Source organism: Cryptomeria japonica, chromosome 5, assembly GCF_030272615.1.
Source record: "Cryptomeria japonica chromosome 5, Sugi_1.0, whole genome shotgun sequence".
NCBI lineage: Eukaryota > Viridiplantae > Streptophyta > Pinopsida > Cupressales > Cupressaceae > Cryptomeria > Cryptomeria japonica.
Genome location: NC_081409.1, coordinates 57,276,168 through 57,291,634, shown reverse-complemented (window position 1 = coordinate 57,291,634; position 15,467 = coordinate 57,276,168). Strand labels below are relative to the sequence as shown.

The 15,467-nt window shown below is 36.5% G+C and overlaps 2 protein-coding genes, 2 non-coding genes and 2 pseudogenes across 4 annotated transcripts; 2 read left to right on the top strand and 4 right to left on the bottom strand.

Moving 5' to 3' along the window:
- Positions 1-3,219: 3,219 nt before the first annotated feature.
- TRNAP-UGG (transfer RNA proline (anticodon UGG)) lies at positions 3,220-3,293 on the top strand. Its single transcript has one exon. It is a non-coding gene; the product is annotated as a tRNA-Pro (tRNA).
- A 149-nt stretch (positions 3,294-3,442) lies between these two features.
- TRNAW-CCA (transfer RNA tryptophan (anticodon CCA)) lies at positions 3,443-3,516 on the top strand. The gene has a single exon. It is a non-coding gene; the product is annotated as a tRNA-Trp (tRNA).
- Positions 3,517-8,009: 4,493 nt separating this feature from the next.
- On the bottom strand, positions 8,010-10,197 carry LOC131032699 (acetyl-coenzyme A carboxylase carboxyl transferase subunit beta, chloroplastic-like; annotated as a pseudogene).
- A 762-nt stretch (positions 10,198-10,959) lies between these two features.
- LOC131032793 (ribulose bisphosphate carboxylase large chain-like) lies at positions 10,960-12,616 on the bottom strand. Its single transcript, XM_057963844.2, has one exon. It carries the CDS (start codon positions 12,385-12,387, stop codon positions 10,960-10,962), a length of 1,428 nt encoding a protein of 475 aa, XP_057819827.2. The 5' UTR covers positions 12,388-12,616.
- A 154-nt stretch (positions 12,617-12,770) lies between these two features.
- On the bottom strand, positions 12,771-13,221 carry LOC131032786 (ATP synthase epsilon chain, chloroplastic-like). Its single transcript, XM_057963837.2, has one exon. It carries the CDS (start codon positions 13,219-13,221, stop codon positions 12,814-12,816), a length of 408 nt encoding a protein of 135 aa, XP_057819820.1. The 3' UTR covers positions 12,771-12,813.
- Positions 13,222-13,230: 9 nt separating this feature from the next.
- On the bottom strand, positions 13,231-14,706 carry LOC131875589 (ATP synthase subunit beta, chloroplastic-like; annotated as a pseudogene).
- Positions 14,707-15,467: the final 761 nt, after the last annotated feature.

Here is a 15,467-nt window from a genome sequence, read left to right as displayed (position 1 = left end):
AAGGGACAAGCGCCCCGTAGCGGGGGGTGCGCACAAGGGAAAAAAAAGAAAGAAAAACTAAGAAGGTATAACGTAGGTGACCAGTGGGGTGCAACCCTCCTCAAGAGAAGGGGGGGTCTGGGTTCAAGTCCCGGGTGGTCAGTGATTAACTATAGGCATAGGGTGAACATGACTCCCCAGTGGTAGGTCTAACCGCCAGTGGGGATAGTCCTATGCCGGCCTCTCTATATGGATATCATTTTTCTATAGAGCAACCCTGTGCTATACGTAGGGCCGAGGAACAGTATACGGTAGATGGGACCTGACGTCCTAGTTAAGAAGAAGGCACTTGCTCCTCGCTGTCGGCAGGCATGGACGTATACCCTCGGCCTTCAGGCCATGTCCCCATGTCCTGTTTTGGAATGGCTTTAGGAACGTTGTTAGCCGTCCAAAACAAAATAAAGAGGACAAGAAGGTAAGCTTATTACTGGATTGTCTAGGCATGCTAGAGGTGAAACCGACCCTTGAAACCAATGATCCTGCGGCCCACCTCCTGATGAGGGAGGCCACCCAAGGGGGGCGTCGGTATCATTGGAAGGCTCTGCACTTTTCTAATGGTGTATCCTTCCTTCAGGTGGAGCAAGAGCTGGAAGCGTGAGAGCCCCCCCACAAGGGGAAAGCTCTGGCTAGGGCATAGGGGAGCCGACACTGGAAGCAGAGGCTATACGGCCGCCAGTGGACAGAGGCAAAACCATGGGTTTGGAAATAGGAGGTAGGGATAGGAGGTGGGGGTGGTCTACCGGGTTTGGGGGTAGTGATAGGGAGTAGGGGTGTGGATAGTCGGAGAAAGGAGGGTAGTAGGGGAAAGAAAGTAGGTTCCTGAAAGGCAGGAGTCGGGAAGTAGGTGTCCAGGGAGTAGGAGGAAGGAAGTAGGTACAAGAGGGTAGGTTCTGAAAGTAGGTGTTAGGGGAGTAGGTGTAGAAATGTAGGAAATAGGGCAGGAGGTAGGAAACTTTTTGGGGAAGGAAGTAGGTGTCCAGGAAGTAGGTGGTGGGAAGTAGGTATAGAGATGTAGGAAATAGGGAAGGGAGGTAGGAAACTGCAGTAGGGGGGGAAGGGTCGGAGTGGGGGTTGGGAGTTGGAAAACAGGAAATGGTGATAGGGAATGCGGAGGGTGCCCCGCTACTTTTGTGCCCCCCTAATAGAGAAGAAAGTTGGATGGGTAGTTGGGATGAAGGAAAGATTAGAGAAATAGGAGGAGGAAGGGGGCACATAAAACTAGGGTGCAGTTTAAGAATGGCGAGGCCTAACCAATACCCCTCCTGATGTCGGGGTATTTGGCCTCGGGGAACAAGGGACTCGGGCACAGTTTGAGAATGACGAGGCCTAATCAATACCCCTCCTTCAGAAGTAGGGGTATTGGGCCTCGGGGAACAAAGGGAGTGGGGCAAGAACAAGAGAAGGAAACAAATAAATAGAATAATAAATGATAGAAAGGAAGGAAAGGGAAGAAGTAATTTTTATTGGAAGGTACAAGTATCTATCCTGCCCTCGTCTTGAGGTCAGGACCCTCTTGGGAGGGTCCTTCCCTTAAAATGGGGTAGGCCTAATAGGGCCCTACCCTTCACCTTCAGTCAGGCCCCTCTTTGGAGGGTCCTTCTCTTCAGGCGGGGCAGGCCTAACAAACAAGGGACAAGCGCCCCCTAGCGGGGGGTGCGCACAAGGGAAAAAAAAGAAAGAAAAACTAAGAAGGTATAACGTAGGTGACCAGTGGGATGCAACCCTCCTCAGGAGAAGGGGGGGTCTGGGTTCAAGTCCCAGGTGGTCAGTGATGAACTGTAGGCATAGGGTGAACGCGACTCCCCAGTGGTAGGTGTAACTGCCAGTGGGGATAGTCCTATGCCGGCCTCTCTATATGGATATTATTTTTCTATAGAGCAACCCTGTGCTATACGTAGGGCCGAGGAACAGTATACGGTAGATGGGACCCGACGTCCTAGTTAAGAAGAAGGCACTTGCTCCTCGCTGTCGGCAGGCATGGACGTATACCCTCGGCCTTCAAGCCATGTCCCCATGTCCTATTTTGGAATGGCTTTAGGAACGTTGTTAGCCGTCCAAAACAAAATAAAGAGGACAAGAAGGTAAGCTTATTACTGGATTGTCTAGGCGTGCTGGAGGTGAAACTGACCCTTGAAACCAATGATCTTGCGCCCCGCCTCCTGATGAGGGAGGCCACCCAAGGGGGGCGTCGGTATCGTTGGAAGGCATTGCACTTTTCTAATGGTGTATCCTTCCTTCAGGTGGAGCAAGAGCTGGAAGCGTGAGAGCCCCCCCACAAGGGGAAAGCTCTGGCTAGGGCGTAGGGGAGCCAACACTGGAAGCAGAGGCTATACCAACGAAAAGAGCTTTCACATTTCCTCTCTCTGTTCGCTAGTACAACTAGTACATTCTAAAGTAATTGTTACTCTTACATTTCCACCCTTGGCCATATAACTTACTTTGGATATTGTATCTACTTCTTTTCTTTTCAATTCGGAAAAAAGAGAAGAAAGAGAAGAAAGAGAAAGGAATAGAAGTTTTCAAAGAATGATTAAAGATTTTATTACTTAATTCATTCTCGTAATAAAATCTTTAATTAAAAGTTTTCAGTAGTTTACTATTTGAGGAACTTTTGGATCTATTTTTTTTATTATTATTCTAACTTCCCCCCCTTGAATTCTAAAGAGATTGAATCTAATTTATTTTCTTTATCCAAGAAGAAAAGGAAATGAAGCTAACATCATTTTTTTTCTTTCGGGTTCGCGGGAGAGGAAAATGAAAGTCAAAAAAAGGGAAAAATAAGGGCATTCGGGAAAAAATGATTTATCTCAATTAATAAACCGGCTAAAAATCCCAACGATAAAGCAGCTAACACAGGCGTTGTGGAAAGATATGTCTTTATATCTTGCATTGTTCATAAGTTCTCCTTCTCAATCGTGATGGATATATTATATGGTCAACTACATCCGTAGTTTATGAGTAACTGCAAACAGATATTTGCACAAGTTGGTTTTTTTTTTTTTTTAACAGAACATGAACATGTGATAGTAATCAAGTAGTACTGTCAATAAATAGACATCTTATAGATCCGTGTATACAGTCTATTCACGAAATCAAATGGGAATCAAGGCGGATAAATGTGGAAAACAAAATTGATTTTTTTTTAATATGAAATATTGAATAAAAATACTCACGATTAAAAGGGATGTAGCGCAGCTTGGTAGCGCGTTTGTTTTGGGTACAAAATGTCGCAGGTTCAAATCCTGTCATCCCTACCTAGTATTCTTTGTTTTTTTTTATAAAAGAAAAGAAAAAAAATAGAGCGATTTTTATTCAAAGAAACATCAATAATCGGTGATTGAGGCATACCACATGCAAAAATGTTTTAAGAGTCAAAAAGGCCCTTCTTTGCTTAAAAAAAAAAGCGCTCTTAGTTCAGTTTGGTAGAACGCAGGTCTCCAAAACCTGATGTCGTAGGTTCAAATCCTACAGAGCATGATTCTGCTTTTTTTCCGATCTTCTTGTCACTTAAACTGAAAAAGCTAATGGAATCTGATCCTTCAGAATCAGTAGGAGACCCCTTCATAATATGGTCCTAAATCAAATATCCAATTGATCACCGCGTCGGTACTGTAAATATACAGTTACAAATAATCCAGCCAAAGTTATAGGAATTAGACCTAACACAATTCCGGATAACAAAACTTCAATCATATTTTTTTTATTAAAAAAGAATAGGTAAGGATTAATAGCTAATCTACATAGTACCTCAAATTGACTCGGAATCTCAATCCCTATTGAGGGTTTTATTTTATTTCAAATAAGTCGTATACTGCTTAACCCGATGAATAGGACTGAGGTGAAAATAAGCAAAGCTAATAAAAAACCAAAATAACTAATTATAGTAAGCATGGAAGAGATCGATGAAAAAAAGCAATGATTGATACGTATTTTTGTCAGGCAATTACCTCAATTTTTTTTATCTAGGAGCAGAAAAAAGAGTTGAAATAAATACATACAAAGTTAGAATGGAATATCTAACAATTGTTAATTGTTATGAACAAACATAGAGAGAATAGACAATAAAAAGGTATTCTGTTATAAAAAAAGTGAAGATGAAATCTCCCACTCAAATAAAATAAATACCAATTGTGTAGTAATTTTACAATTTATCCTACGTAATAGTCTAATACCAAGTATTAGATGAATGAATTTGACAATGATTCTGATTAAATCACCTTACATTATCTCTAGTAGTCTTTAGAACGAAAAAAAAATTTGCTACAGCCAAGCATAGTAAAAATACCGTACGCTATAAATGTATTCACTTTTTCCATATGCCCCTTTAATTTTAAGGGCAGGTTTTTTTAGTAAAACCTGAAATCCTTTTTTTGTAAAAGAACTTCTAAAGGAAAATAGGAATAGAATAACATAGTTACAATTCGATCAAGATAATTTACCACTATTCATCGATTTCTTTTTATTCATAAGAGGAATAACACTTCGGTCGTTGACACTTCGAAGTGCTATCTACAGAAGTCATTAAGTTCATATAGTATTATAAACACACAATATAAATAACATAAAAACAAAATAGAAAAAGAAAAAGAATAATATTTTCAATGAGTTGTATTTATAATGAATGATACTCCTTAATCTTCTTAAAACGACATACGTGTATTCGAGTGATAAAGTAACCTGTGGAAGTGAGAGCCATTACAATTATTAATGCTCAAATGAAATTAATTTCGCCATAATCCATATATCCAATTGTTGCAATATAGAGACAGGGTTCCTTCCGGAAGCTATTATTAAATTGAAATATGCGAGATTCTCTCATTTCTGTTCAGTAAAAAAAAAAAATGTTTGAATTAAGTTGATCAAACAGGGCTAGAGTAACTGGCAGCTAGCAGGATGGTTCTATCCTGCTCTCTTTTAATGTTAAGCAAAATTATATTGCTATGTTAGAAGCAGGCTAGCTATACTTAGTATACTTCAAATATACCCTTGGTATCATATTGACAATCAAGCAAAGATTGTAGAAGATATCAGTAGTTTTCCATTTCCTGATCGCTTTCTTTCATGGGATCAATTTACCCTTGATTTTACAATAATATAGGGAGCTTAGCATGTCTGGGAATATGGGAGAATGCGCTTTTGCTGACATTATTACTAGTATTCGATACTGGGTTATCCACAGCATTACTATACCTTCTCTATTCATTGCAGGTTGGTTATTTGTCAGTACGGGTTTAGCTTATGATGTATTCGGGAGCCCTCGGCCAAATGAGTATTTCACAGAAAGCCAACAAGAGGTTCCATTAGTCACTGGCCATTTCAATTCATTAGAGCAACTTGATGAATTTACAAGATCTAGTTTTTAGGAGGTATTAATGACTATAGATAGAACCTATCCGATTTTTACAATTAGATGGTTGGCCGTTCACGGGCTCGCTGTACCTACGGTTTTTTTCTTGGGATCAATATCAGCAATGCAGTTCATACAACGATAAACTTTTTATAAACTAAATCATGAAGCTATTTATGACACAATCAAACCCGAATGAACAAAATGTTGAATTGAATCGTACCAGCCTCTATTGGGGGTTGTTACTTATTTTTGTACTTGCTATTCTATTCTCTAATTACTTTTTCAATTAGGAGCAGTGAGAATATTTTTTCTTGCCCAATTTCATTTATTGAGATATAATCTCACATGAAAACTTAAAGTAAATATTAAAAGAGTTTATAGAAATGACCGATACCACCGGAAGGATCCCTATTTGGTTGATAGGCCTTTTTGCGGGTATTCTCATTATTGGTTTAATAGGTTTGTTTTTTTACGGTTCTTATACAGGATTAGGGTCTTCCTTATAAGAAAGTATCAAAAAGAATTTGAGATCGCCCTAAAAGAAAGAGCATATAGAACGAATTCTAAATCGTCCAGTACAAAAAACTAAAAAAGAAAAATAAGACCTTACCGTTCTTTCAATACAAAGAACGGTAAGGTCTTATTTTTCTTTTTTCATTTAAAATTGATTTTTTCATTTTCAATTTATTTAAATGTTTTTTTTTTTATCAATTAATGCTGCATTTCTAGAATGCAGTCTAAATTCATTTAGAAGACATTTAGTTAATGTTGCGAAAGAGCATTAACTATATATAATAGTTCTATAAAGTTAGAACTCTCTATTATATTTTTAAATTGTCGATTTATATCATAGATTTATAAATCTATTATATATTTTTTTTTTTAGGTTTTATAAAACATTTTATTCAAACGTTTGTTTTGTGAAAGAGGTCCTATTTGCTCGACGGACATACCTTTGCTGCAAAAAAAAAAAAAAAGAACCTTTTGATTACTGCGAGTCCTTTTTTAGGAAGGAAGAAGAGTCGGTATTATTGTCGGTAATAGAATATTACTGGGGGAGAATCGGGAACCCAGCAAAAAACAAATCCAAATTTTTCGCAGACCTATAGTTTCTCCTACAGAACTGTAGTTTGTAATGTTTTTGCACTATCATTTTCCCCTCGCAAAACTATATTCCTTGCCTTGCGATGGTCCAGGACGGGTATATTGTTTGGCCTGTTAGAATCCAATGTTGTGGGATTCCATGGCGAAATCCATTCCGCAGACCGATGGTCGATGCTGCGATCCTCACGATCATGAGCAAAATCATGAATAAAATGAGCAAAACTACTATCATGGGCATCAACATCGTCATGAACAAATAATGTATCTAATGTATCTGAAAAACTGAGTCCTTCTACGCCAATTTCGTCGATAAGACCAAACTCTACTGCTTTCTCTGGTGTCATATAAATATCTCGTTCTAATAGATAACAAATTAGTTCGAAATCTTCCCTTGTTGTTCTTAAATAAGTTCGCACAACATACGAACGCAAAAAGCCCAGATACTCTGAATCGAAGCTTGATTCTATTGAAGTGGCGCGATGATCATAAGGAGTATATGGGGTTGGTGGATCATAATTGATGCGTTTCGGGTCATTACCCATTTAGTAAACGTCCCCCCGTGTAGAAGGAAAGCTCCCATTGAAGCATTTAACCCGACGCCTATTGTAAATGCATCCCCTGTTACGTATTGCATAGTATCGTAAACAACGACTCCCTGTACCATTCCTCCACCTTGACAATGAAGAAAAAACATAAAATCCTTTGTTTGATCTTCTTGATTTAAATAAATCATACTTTTCATGATTTGATCAGCCGGTTGTTTTTCGAGTGGTCTAGCTAGGATAATATATCTACCAAAAAATAATCGGTGATATAATTCGACCCAGTTTGCTTCCTCCTCTTTGGGCCCTTGATAGGGCACTTTCGGCACATTTGCTACGTCCATGCTCAACTACTCTTTTTTTTTACTCTTTCTCATTTAAAGAAGCCAAAAACAAAAAAACAGAGAATTTTTGTTTTTGTCATTCTTTTCATAAAAATTGATTTAAACGATTTTTTGTTACAAAAAAATGCGGATATGGGACCTTCATAAAGCTCGGAGGAAACCCACTAAAAACCTTTTCTACACTATTTTTTTTATCTCACTTTACAACGTAATAAGTTAAATTACCTTTACCACACTATTCCTATTTGATACAATATGAAAACAAATAACAAGGTTATTGGATTTGCACCAATGGAAACTGAAAATGGTTTTTTGCTAGAAAACATTCTTACTATTTCTTTTCTTTTAGTTTTCCAATGTTAATTTGAAAATCGACAGAATTCTTATTCTGTAAATGGAGAAAATTCTTATTCTGTAAATGAATTACAGATGTACTATAAATACATTTACATTTTTTGTAGTACATTTAGAATAAAAGATATAATATGTAATAATCGACATAAGTTTTTTTCTATTATATATTTACGTTTGGAATAATATAAAAATATAATGTATTATAAACACATTATTTATAATATAAATTTATACTATAAAAAGGTAAAAACCTCTACATAATTTAAAAACTTTCTGTGTTATTTTGATCCCCAAAAAAACAATTCTTAAGGGATCAAGAATTGTTTTTGGGAATCTTAAAATAGAATGAATTATTCTGACCTTTCAATCACCATACATGTATATTTCAATTGTCTCGCTTAGAACATTTTTTAAAAGAGCTCGTTGAACCATGCTATCAAACATTCCAAAATCAAATAAAGAATTGAATATTTGATCTTCATCATCTACTATCTGGTTTAATGTCTATTCAATAACTCTTTTACCTGCAAATGCAATGTATGCATTAGGCTCAACAATCGTGACATTAGCCAACATACCAAAACTAGCAGTGACTCCACCAGTTGTCGGAGATGTAAGAACTGAAATATATAGTAAATTTTTCTCCTTTTTATATGTATGCAACATAGCAGCTATTTTATTCATTTGCATTAAGCTAAAACTTCCTTCTTGCATGCGCGCTCCGCCAGAAGCACATACAAGAATTAATGGAAGAAAATTCTCAGTAGCAAACTGTATTAAACGGGTTATTTTTTCACCCACTACCGAGCCCATACTGCCTCCCATGAACTGAAAATCCATAACTCCGAGTGCAATAGAAATACCATTTATTTCACCTACGCCTGTTTGAATAGCGTCGGGTAAACCTGTTTCTTTTTTATAGGAAGTGTTATAATCTTGATAAGACTGTTCGTCTGTTTCTATAAATTCTTCCTTTCCTAGATTAAATGTACTCTTAATTAGTTCTATGTTAGCATCGACATATTCTTTTTCTTCTTTAGTTAAAGAGTCATAAGTTAAAGGATATTCTTCTTCAATATCCTCCTCATCAATACCTTCAATATCTTCAGTATCTTTAGTATCTCTTCCTTTTTTCTTAGGAAATTTATCTTTGGAATCTAGTGTTAATGTAGAAAACCGTTTCATTATCTCTAGTAAACAGAAATAAATTCCCTTAGTATTTTCAGTATACGACAAAAAATTATTGTCATAATCTTTTTCATTGTTCTTGTGATGGAACAAGAGATTTATTTGTTGAAATAACTCAACACTATTTGTACTAGTGTGTAGATCATCCTGCATGATATGATCTATCATATTATAAAATTCATAGCGATCTTGTTTTTTAACGTATTCTATTAGAATATCAGAACCAAACCGAGGAAATTCTTCTTCTTCCAGTAAACCACAATAACGATTTCTAAACCAATATTTAAATTGTTTCAAGACCAGATATCTTTCCATCAAAGAGATCGCCATATGTGTTCACAGCCATAAAAAGTAATCTGTCTCTGGGTCAGTTCCTGGATAAAAAGGAAATATTTTTTTTATTTTCCTTGTTTTTCTTTTGACTTCCAGAAAATAAAGTTCTTTTTTCACTAAGCTTGTCGCCACTGCTTTCAAGAACTTATCTTGTGATAGTAATTGTTCTTTTACATCGGCTAATTGTGTATTAAATTTCAATAGTGATTCTAAAATGAGGAATTTTTGAAGTCTAAACGCCATTCTATCAAATTCTATAGAAATGATTTCAGACTCGTCATCCCTCCTATCTTCCAAATTTTGAGCAAGCAAGCTAGAAATTTGCTTATTTTCAAATGCTTTATTTAAAAGCGCAAACCTATAGAATTCATTTTTTATTTTTTTACGTATTTAGTGCAAATTGAGCTATTTTCAACCCTGTATCAATAATATCTTGTAGTATCTTAATAGTTTCTTTTGAATCTAAATTCAAATATTTTATGAATTTCGATCCTAGTGCAACCTTAAGGATATTAACAAGAGTATTGTTGTATGCTACTAATATTCTCAACGCTTTATTGTAATATTTATTTTTTAAAAATTCTTTGTAAAATTATTTGCCAGAAATTACTTTGTACAATAAAATTGAGGCCTTTCGAACCATTTTGATGTCAAACGTCGTATGTTTTTTCTCTAAAACATCTATACTAGATAACTTCGTGTTTATAGAACGCCAAGTGCCATTATCAATTAATAGTTCAATTCACTCTGAACTAGTCATTTGCAGAGTTGCTCCACATTCTGCACAAACACCTTTTTGTTCTAGTAAAGATTTCTTATATATAAGGGTCTCACAATTCTCGCACAAAAACCACAAATGCTTAAAACGTTCCAAATTGTATCCACTTTCTACGGGGGTTGTTTTGATATATTCAGAATCCTTGTTTTCGTTTTCCTCACACATTTTCCTATATTTTTTCTACATATTGTTAATGTACAACTTTTAACAGATAAAATACAAATTTTGCTTCCTTTTTATTCCATTTTTATTTCTTTTTTTAAGAAAAATAAATAAATTGATCCATCTGACTCACTCGACTTAATCGGGAATTAATTCGATCTTATCGTCGTAATTCATTTATTTGTTCAAATAGCGTACTATTATATATATATAATAGTATTTCATTATACATTTGATTCCTTGAATCAAATTCCGCTTCTGATAAAAAAAAAAAAAGAAAAGGAAGTCTCCATCAGGTTCTTTCTGATCTGTCCAACAAATTCACGATGATTCATGAAAAATAATGAACAATTGACTTAATAAAATATCTATTTTTACATTTTTACATAATACGCTATTGTAGTTTTTTTGTTTTTTTACTAAAGCTCCGGACAAAGCCGATTAAAAATGAGCTTTTATATAGATATAGATTAGAAGAGATTTGAGCGGGATTTAATTTGTTAAAGATAACAAATTTTGAACCTCCTTTGAGCGTGTGGCTAGAAGAGATTGAAGGCCCTTGCTCCCTGGGCCTGGATCTAGTGATCCACTGACCCGATCGAATAATCCAGAAAATATATTTCTATATTAGTAGGTAAGAGGTAAATTTCTTTCCTCTAGCTGAATTATCTATTCCCATCCATTCGGTATTCGGCTCAATCTTAAAAGAAAAGATTGGGCCGAGTTCGATTTGATTAAGGGACCAAACAGACGAAAGTCACTCAATTACAAGCGATCAATCATATTAAATTCAAATTTGATTTCTTTCCATACTTCACAAGCGGCAGCTAGTTCAGGGCTCCATTTAGTAGCTTCGCGGATCACTTCATTACCTTCACGCGCAAGATCATGTCCTTCATTACGAGCTTGTACACAAGCTTCTAAAGCGACCCGATTAGCCACTGTACCAGGTGCATTTCCCCAAGGGTGCCCCAAAGTCCCTCCACCGAACTGTAATATGGAATCATCCCCAAAGATCTCGGTCAGAGCAGGCATATGCCAAATGTGAATACCTCCTGAAGCTACAAGCAGAACACCCGGCATAGAGACCCAATCTTGAGTGAAATAAATACCATGACTTCGGTCTTTTTCAATAAAATCATCACGTAATAGATCAACAAAACCCAAAGTCACTTCCCGTTCTCCTTCAAGTTTACCTACTACAGTACCAGCGTGAATATGATCTCCACCAGACATACGTAGTGCTTTAGCCAGTACACGGAAGTGCATACCATGATTTCTTTGTCTATCAATAACTACATGCATTACGCGGTGAATGTGAAGAAGTAGGCCGTTATCTCGGCAATAATGAGCCAACGAAGTATTTTCCGTAAAACCTCCAGTCAGATAGTCATGCATGACTATAGGAACTCCCAATTCTCTGGCGAATACTGCTCTTTTCATCATTTCTTCACATGTACTTGCAGTAGCATTCAGGTAATGTCCCTTAATCTCACCCATCTCAGCCTGAGCTTTATAAATTGCTTCTGCACAAAAGCAGAAACGATCTCTCCAGCGCATAAATGGTTGGGAATTCATGTTTTCATCATCCTTGGTAAAATCAAGTCCACCACGGAGACATTCATAAACCGCTCTACCATAATTCTTGGCAGATAGACCCAATTTTGGTTTTATAGTACATCCTAACAAAGAATGACCATATTTGTTTAATTTATCTCTTTCTACTTGAATACCATGTGGTGGGCCTTGGAAAGTTTTTGAATAAGCAGGAGGAATTCGTAAATCTTCCAGACGTAGAGCCCGTAAGGCTTTGAATCCAAATACATTACCTACAATAGAAGTGAATAGGTTAGTAACAGAACCTTCTTCAAAAAGATCTAAAGGGTAAGCCACATAGGCAATAAATTGACTTTCCTCTCCAGGAACGGGTTCAATATCATAGCATCGCCCCTTGTAACGATCAAGACTGGTAAGTCCATCGGTCCAAACAGTCATCCACGTACCAGTGGAAGATTCGGCGGCTACTGCTGCTCCTGCTTCTTCAGGGGGTACTCTAGGTTGAGGAGTGACTCGGAATGCTGCTAAGATATCAGTATCTTTGGTCTGATATTCCAGAGTATAATAAGTTAATCTGTAATCTTTAACACCAGCTTTGAATCCGACACTTGCTTTAGTCTCTATTTTTGGTGACATAAATAAGTCCCTCCCTATGATTTATTGGTTAATAGCTCTTACAAGAACGAGGTCTACTCGACCTGGGTGTCGAACGTAAAGAATCACTTTTGTATTACAAAATTTTTTGTAATACAAAATACTCATTTTGTAGCCTTTATTGTCAAAAAGGCTTTTCTTTCAAGTGATATTGTATCATGTTATGTATGTATGACGCAACCCAATTTCTTATTTCGATTGACCTGAGGACCTTTCCACAATTCTCATTTTATATAGAAAAAAAATATAGAGTTCTTCATTTTAGGCGAAAAAGAAAATGAGAAAAAAATTGCAATAGCAGACCGTATGGGCATAGGTGAAAATGTGCCTAGTTATTGGCTCAAGCAAATTGAAGACTTCTTTATGATCGTTATCCATTTACTTCCAATTTCATAAATTAATATTTCTTTATCTGAACAAAAGAGCATCAGCAGCCTCTAGTCGTGTTCTAGCTCTTTTGAGAGCCACATCAGCCTCGATTGCTTGTCTCTTGCCTTCAGCTCGCACACGATCAGTTGCAGCTAGTCTAAAACTTTCCTGAGCCTCTTGAAGATCAATATCAATACCTCTTTCTACATTATTTACCAATAATGTGATTTCATTATTGTCTATCGTGGCAAAATCACCCATCAAAGCCATAGTGGACCACTGAGCATTGAGTCGTATCTTCATGACTCCTATATCCAAAGCTGTTACAAGTGCAGTATGGTTCGGTAATACACCCATTTGACCATTATTAGTAGCTAATATTATTTCTTGAACTTTTGAATCCCAAACAACTCGATTGGGAGTGACTACATGAAGGTTTAGGTTCATTTTGTTTCTTTAAATTTCTTTTAAGTTCATAGCCTTTGCGGTAGCTTCATCAATGTTACCCACAAAATAAAAAGACTGTTCGGGTAGAACATCTAATTCTCCGGAAAGGATCATTTGAAAACCTCTAATTGTCTCTATTAGACTAACATATTTACCGAGGGAACCAGTGAATACCTCTGCTACAAAAAAGGGTTGTGACAAAAACCGTTCAATTTTTCTTGCTCTTGCCACGATTAAACGATCGTCTTCTGATAATTCGTCTAATCCAAGAATAGCTATAATATCTTGAAGTTCCTTATAACGTTACAAAGTTTGTTTAACTCCTTGTGCAGTTTCATAATGTTCTTTGCCTAGGATCGAAGGTTGGAGCATAGTTGACGTGGAATCTAACGGATCTACTGCTGGATAGATCCCCTTGGCAGCTAATCCTCTCGATAGTATAGTAGTAGCATCTAAATGTGCAAATGTTGTAGCAGGAGCAGGATCAGTCAAGTCATCTGCAGGTACATAAACTGCTTGAATGGAGGTTATAGATCCTTCTTTGGTAGAAGTTATTCTTTCTTGTAAAGAACCCATTTTCGTGCTAAGAGTTGGCTGATAACCCACTGCGGAAGGCATTCTGCCTAATAATGCGGATACCTTTGATCCTGCTTGGACAAAGCGGAAGATATTGTCAATAAATAGGAGTACATCTTGTTTATTTACATCTCAGAAATATTCAGCCATAGTTAAAGTAGTTAAACCTACTCTCATACGAGCTCCTGGTGGTTCATTCATCTAACCATAGACCAAAGCTACTTTTGATTCTGATATATTTTGTTCATTAATGACTCCCGATTCTTTCATTTCCTTGTAAAGATCATTCCCTTCACGGGTACGTTCTCCTACTCCGCCAAATACCGAAACACCTCCATGAGCCTTAGCAATGTTGTTGATTAATTCAATAATTAACACTGTTTTACCCACTCCAGCTCCCCCAAATAATCCAATTTTTCCCCCACGGCGGTAAGGAGCTAAAAGATCCACTACTTTAATGCCTGTTTCAAAGATTGAAAATCTGGTATCCAATTGTGTAAAGGCGGGAGCAGATCTATGAATAGGAGATCTTATGAGAGCATCTACAGGACCTAAGTCATCAACAGGTTCCCCAAGAACATTAAAAATTCTTCCAAGAGTAGTTTCACCAACTGGAACAATAAGTGGACCTCCTGTATCAATTACTTTCATTCCTCTCATCAAACCGTCTGTAGCACTCATAGCTATAGCTCTAACCTTATTATTTCCTAATAATTGTTGTACCTCACAAGTCACACTTATTGGTTGACCAGTTGTATCGTTATCCTTAACTATCAAGGAATTGTAAATTCTAGGCATATTACCTGGAGGGAAAGATACGTCGAGTACTGGGCCGATTATCTGATCAATACGTCCTGCCTTCTTTTCTACAAGTGCAGAAACCCCAAGAATAAAAGGATTGGTTCTCATAAAAAAAAAAAAAAAAAAGGATATTGATTCCAATTGCTAATACTAGCAAAAAAACCTAAAAAAGCACAAATGCTCCGTAATGAGTTGATCAGTCAATAATCATTTAGAGTTATAACTTACATTTACTTAGTAATCTCTTTCTTTGTAAAGTTCAACTTCGATAATGATCTAAAAATGGATTCATTATTTAAATGAATCGAAATAATTGATATTATTTCAAAATAGAGTAAAACTTATTTGATGCGATTGAGTAATAAATCGCATCAAATAAGTTTTACCTACTATTGGATTTGAGCCAATGACTCTCGCCGTATGAAAGTGATACTCTAACCACTGAGTTAAGTGGGTTATTTATTATCATAGATAGAGTCATACCTAGAAACAATTCTAGTTATAATTAGACATATAAACAATATGCCCTTAACTAGGATTTGAATGATTCAATCAAATATCATCCGTCTTGACAGAAAGTGATCTATTTTATTAGTATATCTTCAAGACTAAACTATGAAGGGCTATAGCTCAACTGGTAGAGCACCTCATTTACACGTGCGCCAATGGTTTTCAGGAGAGTTTATTGGTTCACTCGATCCATAAAATAGATTTGAGTCTTACTCTATGAATTGGGAGAACAATAGCATGACAAAGATTAAGTTCGATCTGATTTGAACTATAGATCTAGTTGATATGGTCAATCTCGTGGACATTCAATGTCAGACATAATGAGTACAATACGAGGATCTCAAAAAAGAATTCTTTTC